Source organism: Parambassis ranga, chromosome 20 (assembly GCF_900634625.1).
Source record: "Parambassis ranga chromosome 20, fParRan2.1, whole genome shotgun sequence".
Lineage (NCBI taxonomy): Eukaryota > Metazoa > Chordata > Actinopteri > Ambassidae > Parambassis > Parambassis ranga.
This window is the reverse complement of record NC_041040.1, coordinates 1747858-1765229: the sequence shown is the minus strand read 5'-3', so window position 1 is coordinate 1765229 and position 17372 is coordinate 1747858. Positions and strand designations below refer to the sequence as shown.

The 17372-nt window shown below is 42.7% G+C and overlaps 1 protein-coding gene across 1 annotated transcript in view; it reads right to left on the bottom strand.

Moving 5' to 3' along the window:
• The window catches only part of LOC114453182 (E3 ubiquitin-protein ligase HECW1-like), a 36615-nt gene that overhangs the window by 14349 nt on the left and 4894 nt on the right, over nt 1-17372 (bottom strand). Inside the window, exons 2-7 of the mRNA XM_028432941.1 lie at nt 13737-14058; nt 13557-13664; nt 11589-11683; nt 6418-6493; nt 5258-5427; nt 121-263 (exon numbers count right to left, since the gene is read on the bottom strand). Of these exons, the coding sequence (XP_028288742.1) occupies nt 121-263; nt 5258-5427; nt 6418-6493; nt 11589-11683; nt 13557-13664; nt 13737-14058 (914 nt within the window). The remainder of the gene's footprint in view (nt 1-120; nt 264-5257; nt 5428-6417; nt 6494-11588; nt 11684-13556; nt 13665-13736; nt 14059-17372) is intronic.

The window sequence follows — 17372 nt, the reverse complement described above, 5'->3', positions numbered from 1 at the left end:
AAGTATGGAATCACAGCTTAAGATAAGATGACTACAGCCACCCATGCATGACAGTCCTGCTGCACTCAAACAGGAAAAACCCTCAGCCTGACTGTGTTCTGATAAGCATGCTGGTTTTACCCGATGGCGTGTTTCTCCAGCAGCCTCTGGACGGGGACGGACAGCTTCCCCAGGAACCGCTTGATTATAGGCCGACTCTTTGCAAACTTATCCTTCACCTCGATCTCCAGGACGTCAGTGGGCAGAGACACAAAGCTGAACCTCTGGAGAAACAGACGGACAAAAACAGGAGGACACTGTCAGAACTACCTTCACTCTTTCTTTACTGGTCTCTTTAATCGAAGCTACATCATTTATTTTCGGTTGGAAGTGTGCAGTGTTTGGTTTGTGTTTGTATGAGATACATAATCTCCCTCCCCCGTCTTCCGTCCTCCCTGCTGTCTTTCTCTCTCAGCGGGGGGTCTGATCGCTGTCCAAGCTTCTTAAATGTTGCTTCAGAGCCTGGAACTTCAACTGTCCAAATCCTCCACATTTCTTTCACCCCCCCTCTCACTCTCAGAGGAAAACTCTGAGCGCAGCTTACAGCCTACTGAGCCATGCTTCGAAACTTCTGGCATTCACATTGGTGAATACTGGCACAAACTTATTAACAGGTTTCAATCCAAAAATATACATAATGTTGTCATCCTTAGATGATAAATAAATATAATGGAATCTAGATTTATTCCAGGAGAAGGAGGGCAACTCCCAGTGGCCTATCTGTGCACAGTGCAACAACAACCAGAGCATTCTCAAACAGTCAACTTCTGACCTGTTTTGTTATTGTCAAACAACTAATGGACACGAGTTAAGACTTGTGTTTAAGAGGACAAGGAAAAGCTGGATTCCAAAATGGCTGCAGGACAGGACAGAAACAAGAGCTTTGAGAAGAAGAGGGTTGGACTAGACTACGGTATTAAGAAGAAGAAATATACTTTAATAATCCCATCAGGGAAATTACTTAACGCACAAGTGTGTGTGTGCGCCTTAAGCAACAAGCATTGTTGTGTGTCACGAGGACACACAACAATGGGGAGAAGTTGGGATCGAACCACCAACCTTCTGGTTATTGGACAACCCTGCTCTACCACTGAACCACTGTCTAAGGTAAGGTAAGGTACTTAGTCCACTCCACAGGCAGCAGTTTTTGGACTGGAAGTGTACAAAAGCTCATTTTGAAAGCGCTTATTGTGGATAGGATCATGTGAGTATCACATACTGGCAGTGGATCTCCAGATGGAAACGGAGTCCCTGAAATAAATCATTTCAGAATGCAAGCAGAGGTACTTCTCCTTTCTTCTTGCTGACATCACACCTTCTTGATTTTGTTGAGAGGTAAGTGACACAGACAAGCGCTGTTTACTAGAAAGCGCAGTGAGAATTGAGGCTAAGCACTGAGGGCATTGTGTGTTGAAAGCCAACTGAAACTGCTGCGTTCTTGCAAGTTATTTCTTTTCAGTTTTTCTTCTATTCATAGGTTTCCACATGCCTTTATGTGATTAGACCTCTCTGCGTGTATGTGTAAATTAGCTCTGGCTGCTTGGGTAGATTTCCATCCTTTGCCAGGCTTGTAGCCGAGCTGTTCGTGAGGCAGCATCACAGCCATTCTCTCTGTTTGGATCACACTGGCTGCGCTTGGTTTTTTGATTATGAATAGGTATTCTTGCGTGTCTCGCGGAGCTGGAGGACACATGACAACAGATCAGGCACAGAGTACAGAAACGTGTATCCGGCTGGTGGTGAAATGACATTGTGGCGCTGAGAAGGTAGAAAAATTGAGAAGAGGACGGGAAGAAAAGCCTGGGTCGAGAAAGATCTGTGAGCAGAGTGATAAAGGAGGAGGAGGATGAAAAGGAGTACATGTGAATTATTCACAAGACGAGCCAGGAGGGAGCAGACAGAGCAAAATGTGTGTTTGTGAGTGCAGAGTGCGGGACAGACCCAATAAAGACAGAGAGGAGGAAGAAGAGGAGGCGGAGGGAGCGTGTGTTGTTGAAGCAGAAGCAGGGGAAGTGGAGGGCGACCAGAGAAGAGGACAACAAATACAATCAGATGACTTATAGTGTGATTAATTACCTGCATTTATAGCTTGGGCTCGCTCTGAAAGTTAATCACTCCCCACAGACTAATATGTTAAGATGTCCAATGTCTAGAAACTACAGCAGAAATAAACATGCTCACACCCTGGTGAAATCAGCAGGGGTGCAGAGGTCTCCACACTAATTATAATGATGTAAATAAAGCTGGCAGATGTTAATGTTTCTTTGTCCTTTGTACTGTATTCATCAATAAGAGAGAGAGAGAGTCCAGGCTGCAGCTACACAGCTGCCTTCTGCATTATTAGCAGGTGTACATATCAGACAGCTCTTTATTATTATTATAATTATTCATTTATTTGATCACCTTGAGTCAAAATTACAGCGGTGCTTGAAAGTTTGTGAACCCTTTACAATGTGTCCACAAAAATATGACCCAAAAGATCATGTGGACAAGCCAAAGCAAAACAATGGTTAAAGAAGAACCAAGTTCATGATTTGGAAAACCTGACATTAATCCAACTGAGATTAGCAGTTACCAGAAGTGTTTATTTAGCAGGACTGGACTACAGTGTGCTCTGGAGATTCATGAGAGTTATAAAGTGCATCACTGCCGGTGAAGCTGAGCTTCACTCAGTTTGGAAAAGTCTGGAAAGTAGCTTAGAGCCGAGTGGATGCTGAGAGGGACACTGCATTAAATCAGTGTCTCCCGAGAGACATAATGAAAGGTAGCGACAGAGCTGCAGAGGATTTGGAAACATACACTGCAGACTAGATTATGCACAAAGAACCGAGTCACTGTTGTTCCATATTCACTTCCTCAATTTCAGATGACAGAATTTTCAATAAATAGTAGTAAGGTGCTAAGGTGCAGCAGGAACTGTTCAGCGTTACCAAAACAACAAGCCGTGGGTAACAAACGAGTTTAAAGGACAATAAACCGGACTGGACTAAGAGCACTGAAGTCCTCCGGTCCTTTAACATCTGTCGGACCATGCTGATGGATGTTTTGTCAGTCTGTGGGTGCCAGTGTCATTTTATATGTTTAACCTCATCGTGCATGGAGCACCTGGAACGTAAGCCATTTAATAAAGTATTCTCATTCTGATTATACAGTACATGAATCTGGGTCATCTGCAGCAGCACTCCAAGCTTTATATGGTTTGTAAAGATGTTTTTTTGAGTCTGACAGGCAACTATCTCAAACTGACTGAAGAAGGCACGTAATGTCAGAAAGAAAACCACTAATTGGACAGAAAATTGATCCGCAGAAGAAGAAACCATTTCAGCGTCTATGCTGAAAAAAAAATCCAAGTTGAAAATCTTATTTTCCAGAAACTGCATTATTCTAAACAATCAATACAGAGTGTGTGTGTGTGTTAGCTGAGAACTGTACGCCAGCTTCAGAGCTCAGTTTCTCTGTTTTGATTTTACAGCTCAGTCTCACAGAGGTGCAGCCGGCAGCTGTGTTCCGCACCAAACAGCTGGAGGAACATTAACAGATAAGAGGCAGATATTTTTCACAGCAGCTGATAAAGACGATACAAGAACAAAACGCTGATGGTGGCTTGTTGTGTTCTCATGACGGACGACCCCCGACAGATGGTTCGTCCAATTAGATGCCAGGATTCTTTGGTAAAAAGTGACTTCCCAGATAACTCTGAGGTTCTATTTGTACAGGATTTGTACTATACTCCGTAGAAAAGCAGGTTTATAGATAATTTAAAAGCTCATACTAGTCTTGAAGAGCCACAGGAAACCAGAGAATATTCAAGAAAAAATGCATTTTATTCCAGATATGTGAAAATTCCTGTCCTTTAAATTGTTGTTGAAAATTTGCAGCGATTCAAAAAAGAAATAAACTACTAAATGGACCTTAATTTGTATCGGGGGCCAATGTAAAAAAAAAAAAAAAAAAGTACAATCCTGACTTTTGTTTTTATGTATTTGTATTTTATGTATAAGTCAGAAATCTTCCTTTAATCTAACAATTATGAGTAAAAACAGAATTTCATGATGTCTCCTGCTTCTACCTGTAGCACACGCAGAGAATGAAATGACAGCAGCCCTTCACAACACTGACTGTGATGAAGAACACTCAATTAGATGACATAACAGAAGCTGACATTACTCACCTTAAATGTCTCACTAATGACACAGAGCAGGAAACTATAGCCTTTAGTGTAAGAAGAGAAAGATCCTACAGGAGCGGTGCAAATAAAGCAGCACGATGATGGGTGAAAAAAATCCCGGAATAAATCCAACACAGCTGACCAATAACATTCAAATGAACATTTCCACCAGTGGCCACTTGAGGCTGTTTCTGAAAGTGAGTCAAAGTCTGTACCAAGCACTGACTCATTGTTGCTAAGCTAATAATCCTCTGTGTGTACAGAAGGATTGATTGGAGATAGACTTTCCAGAAATGTTTGGTTTTCCTAGAAAAAGTCCTAAATGAGAAAATCAATTGGCTGATCTTGTTTTCCACAAAGCAAACGTGATTTTCATGGATTACATTGATCCGCTTACTCTGCTGCTCTGCTGCTGCTCAAACCAAAGGAGCCCCGATCATCCCTTCTGTGTGGTGCAGTCTATTGTTCTGGGATTATACCAGCAACCCCTGCATCTAATATAGTTTTTTTTTTAATGATAAGAGAAAGGGACCTTAACCTGAAGCCTGAATCTGAATTAATACATTGTCTGTTCCCATTAGCACTACCTATAAGCACAGTCAGTGCCACCACACAAACATGATGCACTGTATTGGCTGCTCATGCCAAAATAAACACTGAGGACAGACAGCCTTGTATCTCTCCAGAGTGATAAACACTGTGTATGCTGGTGTGTATTCACCACCATCCGGCACAAGCAGGTAAAGCTGCCTTTCTGCTAACCTTGAGCTAGATGAGAACATCAAACCATGCTGACAGCTGCACCGAGAATGCTAACAAGAAAGGTGGGGGGGAAACAAGGCAGAGATGCTTTTCAGCGTAGGACGGTAAACAACCCAGAGACTGTAACAAGGAGCATTTGTAACACTACAAATATTATCAGCCACGTCAAGAGTCTTCTCTGCACACATGGCCAGGAAACGTGAAGACTGATAATTTCATTTAAAGGTCTAAATATAGCATGTATGTACAAGAGGAGCTTAGCATCAGTGTGTGTGTGTGTACACCCACCTCTGATCTCCACTGGGGGTTGATTGTGTTGCACACCACTCCGGAGCGTTTCTCCTGGCCATGGTGTGGCAGCGAGGGGAAGATGCTGTGTTTTCCCGGCTGGATGGAGAGCTTCAGGTAGGGGTCGGGGTTGAAGAACATCCCCTTTTTCAGTCCAACAGCCTGCAGGTCTGAAAGATGCAGAGATGAAAGCAGACGAGGCGAGGGTATGACTCCAACGCTTTCATTAAAAACTTTTTATATATATATTTGAAACATTTTAAAACAGCACTATTCAAGAGGAAAGCGCCTCGTAACGAGCACAAGAAACAGCTTCAAAGTATGAACTCACAGTCTTTGATTTTAAAACACTTTTCAGTCTTTTCACTCTGAAAGCCTGAAGTCTCTCCCAGCTGTCAGGGGGCAGCTTCAGCAGCTTCAAATCATTTTCTAACCTATTTGCTTCACATTTGTTTGGATCCCTTTCAGTGTGGATAACACAAAAGGGTTTCTATGACACAGGAAGTTCACAGTGGGAGCAGAAACATCAACACCTGCTGGCTAAACTGCTGTCAATCATGGACAATCCCTCCCACCCTCTCCACAACACTGTGGACAGACTGAGAAGCAGCTTCAGCAACAGACTCCTGCTGCCCCGCTGCTCTAAGGAACGGTACAGGAAGTCATTCCTGCCGTCCGCCATCAGACTCTATAACTCATCTGTGACTGTCAGAGCTGTGCTCACTAACTATCTAAGACTATCTATCTATCTATCTTCATTTTTGTCCTATGTGTGGCTTTAAAATCGACACTTGTTAAGGCAGAATTTGCGAAATACTTCCAAAACATATAAATAAATGTTAAAAAAAGAAGACAAAATCTACTTTTAAGTACTGTTTACTAACTAAAAAGTGAATTTAGTGTCATGTCACAGTGTTTACATGCTAATGCTCATTATGTTCATGTCAATTACTCTCCTGCTTCCAGGTAAACTGGCATTGATTTTAGCCTCCCATTGCTTTTAGGCAGCTAACATAAGTGACAGACGTTGCTACAGAGAGCTGCAGGTCATCAGAGTGAGGACAATGTGTGTGAACATATTGATCTAAAGACCTTTAAGTGACAGAGAGAAGCACTGGAGGGATGGATGGGAAAAGAAGAGACCAGTGCTGGAAGTCTACCTGAAAGAGAGAAGTTGATGAGTCTTCTGTTGCCCAGTCCATGGTTGACTTCAGGACTCACCACAGGCTTTAATACCTGAAAACACAAGCAGCGTGAAGAGGTAAGAACCAAAAAAAGAACATGAAAACACATTTAATGCATCCGGCTCTTCTCTACCTGCGTCTTCAGCTAACATGAAACTTTAATGATGAGGAAAGTGGGTCACCGCAGCCAAAACACAGCATAGAAATGAAACAATAGATTCACTATAGAACTTCTATGTTAAGGGATGTCTATAACCCTCATTTCAACAGAGTATTTTAAAGCCCTGTTCTCCGCCAGGCTGACAGCGTCCCATGATCAATACTCTGTCTTTATTATCCTGACATTGATTCTTCAGGCAGGAAGACGAGGAGCGTGGGGGGATGGGAGGAAAGAGGAGGAACTGGAGGAGAATATTGCTGCATTGTGTCAGCATTAGCTTACAATGGAAATGTTTAGCTCCTGTCTACATGTTTTAAACATGTCAAATACATAAATAAAATATACCAACAAGATGAAACTCCTCCATTTTCTGGGTTACCAGAACAAAGGTGTCCCTCTGGAGATGCCTGCATGCAACACATCATCTCACGTTCCTAATATATATATAAAATAATAGATATCCTTGCTTGCAATGTCACTGATTATTGGCTCAGATCTGTGGTGTGTGTTGGGCTGTGGGGTTGTTTTCACAGAGTGCCCTACATCATGCAGGAGAGTCATGGCTCATCGACACGGTGTCAGCAGGGCAGCAGCATCAGCAGTGTAAGACGTCCAATGGTAAAGGAACAAATTGCTCTAGACTACAGCCAGGTTTGGGACTTTAATACTGTCTCCCCATGAAAGACTTCTCTTACAATCAATGAACAGAAAAGATTAGTGCAAATCTAAGAACACAAAGTCAAAATAAAACCAGTAAAAAATGCAACACACAATAGTTTTGTATATGATACACACATTAAATATTGCAGGAAAGACAAATGTCTAAACCAGCATTCACAGTTATCACTGGCTCAGAGAAGAGAACTCTGCTTCCAAGAGCGCCTCCAAGAGGGTAGGAGGGCAAACACTTCATGTCCAGGATCGTTACTGACTATTACCGACAATCGCATGTAGTGCGCGGGACTAAATTGTGTCGGCACACACTCCAATCCAACTGTAGATTCTCCAAATGGGTGACTACGACACAGTAAGATACATAAAATACAACATAACCCGACTGAATGATATGATGACAAGCAAAACAAGTAAGCAGTCAGTGATCTGTCAGGATGCTCTGGCTCACAGGGCTGCCAAAATAAAAGAAATTATTCTGAATTTCATCACCATCTGGATCGTGCTGTTCAATAGACAAACACATCGACCTCCTCTGTGGAGGGCATCACTGTAGTCACTTTGGGTGACACACAGATGTCTTAACTCGTGTCAAAACATTACAGTGATTCTGTATAAACTGGATGCTTATGCAACTGGCCAGAAACAACAGCAGTGACAGTGGAAACATGATAAAGGGATAAGAGAAATGACAGATGTTTGGACCAATTCGTTATAATGAGATGCTAATCTGCTTGTGCTGAAAACAGTCACAGAGACAAGGGCCGACCCCAGAGTCCTCAGTGATTCTAATCTCACAGATAAGCCGAATGACAAGAGTATCTGCAGCACGTTAAAAATATAGAACAAGGAAGCGTATGTACAATTCATGAGCGTACTTTTAAGTGTTGCAAGAATCTTGAATGATGTAAGTGGAGAGACATTTTACACAATAAAAGCTCCCCTCTGCCCCCCCTTTGCCTCCCCCTTCAGCCATGACGAGCTTGGAAGAGACAGCTTACATCTCCAGAGTGGATCCACATCTGATTACAGGTCAGACACACACACACAGACTCCAGCCTCTGTGTGAGGATATTTTAAAACACCTCAGCGCCTTTTGAAGACGGACAGGCTGAGTGATCTAACTCAGTTAGTGTGGTTGCACAGAGGTAGTTGGGGAGGATGTCAGATGAGTTGTTCTGAGTAGGTCTGGTGGGTGTGGTCTGTGAAATGCTATCGGCTAATGTCGATCAGTGGTTTTGGGCCTTGTGCTGCATACTCTCTAACAGCAGAGTTGTCACACATTTTCAAAGATGGAGCCGTGTTGATATGTAGTGTCTGGATTTAGGTATTCTCCAAAAAAACGTTTTTTGTCTAATAGTTATCACCTGGAATCAAACCTGTGACATGGCAGTGAAGACTATAGCTCAACTATGGGGGGCTCCCTTTAACCAGGCCAGCTCTTTAGGTGCCCCTGGATTATACCATCCTTATATTTTCTGCTGCCTATCCAGGATCGGGTTGCGGGGCAGCAGCTGAAGCAGAGAAACACAGTCCTCCCTCTCCCTGTCCTCTCCTGGATCACACCAACATGCTGAATACCTTAAGCGACATGACAAAAACTTTTATACAGACAGTGGACAGAGAGACAGGAAGTAAAGGGGGCACCAATGGACACAGGCTGGAACCAAACCTGAGCTGTTTCAGTGAAGACTATATCTTTGTGATGCTCACTCCATCAAGTGGACTATCTTGGTGCACCTGGATCATACCAACATGCTGAAGACCTCAAGCAACAAGACCAAAGCTATGAAGCTATGAGTAGTGACCAAAAGAATGAGCTCCCGACTACAAGTAGCCAAATTGAATTTCCCAGTCTGCATGGTGGCAGGACTCTCCGGGAGGTCTGGGTTTCCCTACTTAGGCTGCTGCCCCCACAATCCTAACGATAAGTAGTGGAAATGAATAGATGGATGGATGGTACTAGCCTATCATGGTAAGAGAAACATGTTACACATGTGAAGTAGAGCTTGTCTTAATATCTGCTTATCACACATATCCCAGTATTAATGTCACATGTTGCATAGTTTGAGATGCACTCTGCAGCACATGTAGCCTCACAGCATCCATATTCAGAATATTTCCCAAAATGTGAAGCTACTCCTTTAACATCCAAATTACTGCTTGTGTAAAATAAGAGCGTGAGATTTTCTGTGCCTTTCCTGCTGGATTTTTTTCCGCTTCGGGTGACTCAGATGGCGTTTGTGGCAGTCAACATACAGGCAAGCAGAAGGGAACAAAGCAGCTCAACTCTGCGTCAAATCATCAGTGTGATCACTCATTTACTCACAACAAGTTCCAGGCAACAGAAGCTGAGACTCAAGAGCACCACCATGAAGCATAGCATCACATTTTAGGAGCAAACATCATCCCTCAACATTATCATGTGTCATATGCCGCATTAGATGATCTTAGATTCTCATACTGACACTCATGCAACCTGACGCGGCTAAAGAGACACGCAGAATATTTACTGTTACCCAGGCTATCCAGCTGAGCCGTGTCTTCCTCCTGCTCCTCCTCCTGCTCCCATCAGGGTGACTGGGAGACAGCAGTCCCAGCTGGAGACACATGCCATCCATCATACACACGCACAAATAAAAACTGTATCTCCTCTGTCAGCAAATATTTCATGACGGCTACAGTACACAGCGCAGACTAATCTCCGTCCCATGCCGTCCTGTCTTTCCATCTCTTCCTCCTTTGTTGTGTCCAGAGGTTTGACCCGGTGTCTTCCACTGCTCGCCTCCAAAAACCTGAATGACTTTACCTGGACTGAACTGATTTCTGCTCTCTCTACTCCCTCCCTCCCTCCCAACCTCTCTTCCTTCCTATGGTGGATATTTTTATTCCTTTGTCCTCAGGAAACAAGTACAGATCAGGTTCCGGGCCCATCAGCATTTCCAGGGGCCCACAGCAGCAGAATGGGAACGCAGGCATAGAAATCCGATCGCCCAGCTGGACACCTTCTTGATAACAGGAAGACCGATGGAGGCTTTACAAGGACAATGACATATGGGATGCATTTAATCTGAACTGCTGGTCAAAGAATGTTTATCAGATGATTTTTGTTTGATCATTTGTAAGTCCACCCTGAGACAATCTGGAGGCATCTGAGGGTTACAGATGCAGACATGATGGAAGCAGTAAATCCATACACAGCTCCCCAGCCTTACTAAAAATGAAACTTGTCCTTCTTACAGCAAAAATCCGATCCAAATAATTGGGACATCCAACTTCACATCCACCAGATGGTGCCTGTATATTGCTGCTGTCGTGAAATTTCCCAGCTTGGGATGAATAAAGTGCTTCTATTCTATTCCATTATGCACCATATGAGATGAAGGAACATTTGATCATATCTAAACCTGTCCACTGCTAAACCCGTGACCATCAGCCGTGTGTCAAAATGTGTCTGAGAGTTTTTGGTCGAGCTGCAGGCTTTGAGGAGGCTGTGATTAACATTACATCATTTTACCTGTGGGGGTTATGGCTCTATCTACTATATATCTACACATCATCAGGATGGTTGTGACCAAAACCGCAACCTTGAAACTCCACTACTGTAATATAAATGTAAATGATTATTATGTTCTCTTACTACACATTAACTGTGCTAGGTAATGGACTGACATCATTAGATTCGATTAATAAATGTATTAGGCAGAGCAGGAAGAGAATGACAACCAGCCAATACCCCGCGCAGGGTCCACCCGGAGGATTGGCTGATGTTTTTTATAGCTTCCACAGATGATTCATATTCTTCGTATTATTGCGAAACTGCCGAACTGATCGGTTGCTATCGGATTGTAAAGAGAAGTTACACTAATTTAACATAAAGTGCATCAGAATGAATTCTCCTACCCGACCTTTAATCAGAGGCTCGGCTATAAGCTAAGCGCTCTAGGCTGCATGTAATATCTACCCACCCTCCTTGTCGTCCTCCTCTAGTCATCCTCTCATGCATTTCTGTATATATGATGCTGTATGCTGAGCGGGATTACTAGAGACTGTTTGTGCCAAAAATCTTACTGTAAAAAAAAAAAACCCAAAACATTCCAATCAGTACTGCAGTACACTCTGGGGCTTCGCATGTAGCACTTCACTTTCATCAGAGTTGTGGCAGCAGCTTAGCTATTTTGGGAGTAGCTTGTAGCTTGGTGGGCTTGACTTGACTGACATGACTGAACTAAACAGTAATAAAGAAGCCGAACTGCCATTCACACACAAAGCACAGAGCCGTACACGTCAAAGCATAAGCAGCGGGGACACTTACAGGTGCAGGGCCCTTCTTGATAGTGATGCTGGATGTAGTTGCTCTCAGTGCTCCGGTGACACCGTGGTAGTACCTGAAGCAGACCTGGGTCTCAGCTGTGAAGAAAACGAAAAACAAAATGATGATGAGAGAAGCTTTTAATGATTCACAGGACTGAATGAACATTTTAAACTTATAATTTACTATTACGTCACTGAAGCACCATCATTTTAGCAACAAATTGGAGGATAGGGGATAAATGGCTTCCCCTTGTGGAGTAATCAGTGACAGCTGATACATAGATGACATTAATCACCTCTGAACGCTGCAGTCTATTGGTGAGCAGCTAAAAAAAAAAAGGCTTGGGGGACACGAGCAGATTAAGGTCACAGTAAAGCTCCGTGTTTGTTTGCTTCTTTGGCCAGACACACACAGATGCTTTGACAAGAAGAGGGGAACACACACAGCCACCCTGACTGAATGTTAGCTGTGTCAGGAGGAAGGTTTCTACAGAAGATATCAACAACTGAATAGTTCAGTAACATTCACATAAAGAAAGAGCGGAAAAGGTTTTTGGATTCTGCTGAAAACATGAGAAAGAACATAAGAATTCGGTATGAGCCGCAGGACACAAAGAAGATGTGTGGGTTCCTGTTCATCACACACCCCAAAGTTGGAACGCTCTAAATCCTTAAAAATTCTCTGAGTACTTTAAAGAGCAGAAGAAAGCCAACATCCAAGTTCAAGTGTGCAAATCCACACAGACTTCCATGTTTAATGACCAACTTAAGTGCATATAGTGATTTGGATATAAGTAGCTTAATATAACATTTGTAAATTCTGTTCATAGCTTCTGCCTCACAGTACTGTAATCTGTATATTATGTCTATAAGTTACTGTTTATGACAGCTGTAAAGAGTGTATTCTGGCTTCCACTGGATGTGTGATGAGGTGGCGGCGGCTGGAGTACCTGTACTGAAGGTTCTTTCAATCAGACTTCATGTATATAAGGACATATTAGCAGTATTCTGACAGTGTTTAGTAGTGACAGCGCTGCAACACTGTGTAATTCTCGCTTCTTTGTGGGTTAAAACCAGGATAAGTGGAGTAAAACATAAAGCCAAATCTTCCACCTGTGGTACAGAGCTTGGTGTTACTAAGTGGAAACACCTGTGTGACTTTGTGCTGATTATTTATACTGTTTCACATGTGCGTCCACATGGCCTTTCTCTAGCTGACTTCCACACACAATTCCCTGTTTCCCTAAACGCAGTGAATGTGCACCATTTGTGACTGTCTCTCTCTCTGCATCCGCTCTTCCCTCTCTCTGCTGCTGCTGCTGCTGCTGCTGATGATGATGATGGTGATGATGATGATGTGCTTCTGCAAGCAAACCTGTTATGTTTCCAGCAGCTGCTGCAGCACTAATGCCGGACTCACAGGTTTTGTACTTTACAGACCCTAATTTATAAGGCTCTTTTAAGCTCGAGTCCTCCTTACTTGTGCAGCTGCTATACCTCGCGTCCTTGCACTACACTTGTTTTATCTGAATTTGTAAAAGCTCTGGTTAAATAAATGTTACACAAAGTGAGAGATGACTTTGCACAAAGTGGCAAAGAAAATGAAGCCAAGACCTGCAGTTCCTCAAATGGCCACTCGAGGGCCTCCATGGTATAATGTCCAGCTTTGAAACACATTTGCAGCCTGCACATGATGACATCACCAGCACCATCGCATAAATGAGTTCCCTGTCTTAAGTCAACATGTTCATTTTCAGAAGAGTCCTTGAAACAAGTGACAGCTGGTTTTGTTTTGGCATGTGTGCAGATTTCCAAACAAAACCATGTTGTTATAAAACAGCTTATATAACTCGGATGAAGTAGAACAATTGATTTAACAGAAGCACATATAGGCTGTCTATGGAAGATTTTCATTTGAGCTGATTTCAGTGAGAAACCGAGGAAAGGAGAGGTTTTTGTTGTTACTCACGTTCGCTGAGGTGGGAGCTGGAATCAATTTTCCAAACGATCTGTCCCTTGTGAGATCCATTGATGCCTCGGTTCTTGTAATCCAGAAAGTTTTCAGACAGAGTCTCATCTGGAAAGTCAGAGAAAGTGATGGAACCGCACTGCTTGTAGCTGAATACTAAACATTTGAAGTCACACTTACCAAGAAGATACATCCCAATCCAGTCTCCAGCGTCCACTTCCTCCTTGATGTCCCAAGTGATTACAAGGTCCTCAGACTGGCCTATGATGTAGTGGGAGGCGCTGACGGTGAGGGTGGAGCGGGTGTCCGGGGAGACCAGATCGGTGTCGCTGGTGGAGCGTGGTAGCCCCAACATGAAGGCCTCTTGGTTCAGCCCATTGACGGCGTAGGACTCGGGGCCGTAGCTATGACGAACCGCATCCTTACAGCGCTGCCGGGTCTGGCTGCTGCGCGTCGGAGAGGCCATGGCCACCAGGCCCAGGAACCGATTCTGGTACAAGTTCTGCAACAAGGTGCACAGATATCACAGTGGTGTAAGGCTGCAAAACCCATCGACCTGTTACTGTCAGTGACATACAGCGCTAGGAAGTTAATTAACAAGGACCCTATCATTTTCCTTTGTCAATATATATATATATATACTGCATTATTGGGATTACTGAGATGGAAGCAATGTAATGGCTATTTATTTTAATTGTTAAATGATTTGTTAGTGACTTAACTGCCAATGGCAGCAACCATGTGATTAACTATCAGGGAATGAGTTGGGGTGGGAATAAACAAGTTCTCCTTAATCCCACTCCCTTAGTCTAGTGTGTATATATTATGTGTAATGTGCTGAGATATATATTGATAATTATGTATATGTAAATTATGATTATACTGTATTCATATCTATATTGTATTTTCCACTGTGATCATTGTGCACATTGGTTCTTCACCCTCTTTCTTCTTCTTCCGTAAGTTTTTTGGGGCAGCGTATCTTCAGCATTCATTGACCGATTTCAGCCATTCAACTATCAAAATGTTCATCTCACAGAGGACATTCTGGGTCAACTTCAAGTTTTTTTCAAAAAATTATAATTTTTCAAATATTAAGCAATTTCGGTGTCATTTTTAACATGGGAGTCTATGAGAGAGCCCTTCAACGAGGGTCATCTTCCAAATGTATCTCCTCCTACAAATTTCAAGCTACAGACTCCAGTTTAGTCTTGAAACGCTCATTAGATGCTGCTCTATCAAACTTGTATTCAGAATTTTCTAATTCCGAATCGTTTCCGCACGCCAGGCTCTCAAAGTTGGAGTGGTTTTTGAGGTCTCCTCTGCTGTTACCATGGTGACAGGCTGACACACAGAGGCATACAAAGCTCTGAATTGCTCTGATTCTCCAGCAATTCAGAGCAATCCTTCACATCAGTGTTCAAAGCAATGCTTCAGCTGCAGCGATCACACTTGCATTTCTTCAGGAAATGCCCTTTTCTAGTCTTTTTTGCTTCACATGCTTGAAATTAAAAAAAATACATAGATAAAATAGTATAGACAGTATATACAGTATAAAACTCTACAGTCTGTTTGCTGTGTAGCTACACAGCTATAGTTTTTCAGTCACGGTCAACTCTTGGCACAAATTACTGGCTGTCAAAATTCTGACTTCAATTCCTCAATTCTCGCGGTCACAATCAGCCATCTGATGTTTCATCCTGCTCACAGCGACTGACACAGAGATTATGTGGACAATCACCCAAACACATAATGTGCAAACACAGAAGGAATGTGTGTGTGTGTGTGTGTGTGTGTGTGTGTGTGTGTGTGTGTGTGTGTGTGTGTGTGTGTGTGTGTGTGTGTATCATGCATCTTTTGGACAAAAACCACACGTTTTGATTGTTGACAGTGTTTTTAAATGTGTGGCATGACCCGGTAAGAGTTCAGTGTCTTTTAAAAAGGGGCTTTGATCACCGCAAGATGCAGCATCATTGGCAGCAAGTCCAAATGTGAGGGAGAGAATTTACAATCCTGGGAGCTGAGTTCAGATCAGCGAATGCTCCAATTGGAAAGCGGCTTCGGGGCACAACTCAGCCAGCCTTGACGGATTGCTCTAAATGCTGAGGGGTTTTTTTGTGCAAGCAGTTGGTGATGAGGCTGAGCTATCTGCACGCACACTGCTACTTTTTTAATGTGTTTGCTGCTAGTGAATCCAGTGAAGTTATGACACTCACAAGGACGCAGTCAGGTTATATTTCAGTATGAGTCACATTTAAATAATGGCAGCAATTTTCAATATTTTATACTCTATACTGCAGACAAACTGGAGCCGGGTGGAAGCAGGCAAATGGAGAAGGTGGTAATGGTGGTGGTGATGGGTGGGAGGTAGGGGGGCACTGACCTTGAAACTACAGAGCTGCATCAGCATAATGACCAGTCAACCCAAAGCAGACCAAAACCTAAAGGGAAGTGGGAGGAGAAGGGCGGCGTGTTACAAAACCACAGAAACAAAAAGCAGAGGCAGTGAATGCGGCAGGTGAGAGTCAGATCAGGTCATGTTAGAGGGGAAGAAAACGTCATCATCATCATACTTCATCTTTGTCAGATAAAAATATGAGAAACGGAGAAGCAGAAGCATACGTACAGTAGACGGAGACAGGAAACACAAAGACACCGCGTCACAGACACAAAGCGTTTAACACAACAGCATCAAAATGATGGACGACACAGCAACAAAAGCAACATCTCAGCAGACCCCATGTGCATCTACTGATGGTCACATGGTTTGTGTTGCTGCAAGCCTGCAAAGAAAGAGCACATTAGCAAGATATTGGTTGCATTTTGTGGTTTGTAATCATCAGCACTCATCAACAATGTCTTTATCAGCACGCCTGAACACTTAGTTGTTATTTTTGACCATGTCGAAGTGGTCATTTGCTGTGATGAACTGATAAAGTTAATTATTATTGGCTGAGGATATGGGTTCGTTTGTAATGCAAACAAACAGACCTAACCAGTTTGGAATTCATCTAGTTTAATTGAAGTTTAGGCATTTAGGGTTGGGCGATATGGGCAAAAAAATGAATCACGATTAATTGTGGCATTTAGCCGATAACGATTAGTTTGACGATTAATTGATGACAGTTGCACTGACATGTTTTTGACTCTAAATCGCCACATTGTTCTAAAATGATTCTGACAAATCATCAGTCAAGTTAACTCCTTCATTCTAACAGGTTAAAGTAGTGATTAGGCACCAACCAGCCACGTTTGAAATATGTATTGATAACAGAGGCACAAACTGCTTCAAACTAATAATGAAGCAAACATTTAAAGTAACTTTGTCCTTCAGATGTTCTTATCTTCAGGTCACAGAGCAGCATGTCAACATTAAACTAAACAGGACAAATAAGTTCAGAAAAAAGTCACATCAGTGATTATTTCAAGTTAAAAAAAATGTGTCTGTGCAAATGAACCTGTGACTGAATATGTCCCACACTAGAGCATGTTTTCACTCAGACTGTAGAACAGCAGCAGAAAAACAAACTAACAAACCGGACAACTTCACATTTAAATGTGTGTCTGTGCAAATCAACCTGCGTTATGTTCTTCCAGCGCTTATTTTGGTCGTAAACAGCACACTGACTAAACGTATCGCGGATTGTATATCAGAAAATCAGAATCAGAAATTACTTTATTTATCCCCGAGGGGAAATTCTTGAAATAGTGGATAGAGTGGAATTCTTTCCAATATCTGCTGGAGGAAACTTCGCTGTTGTAATGTTTCCTATCTTGCTGTGGAGTCCGTAAATAAAGGTCGGAGTTCATTCTTTT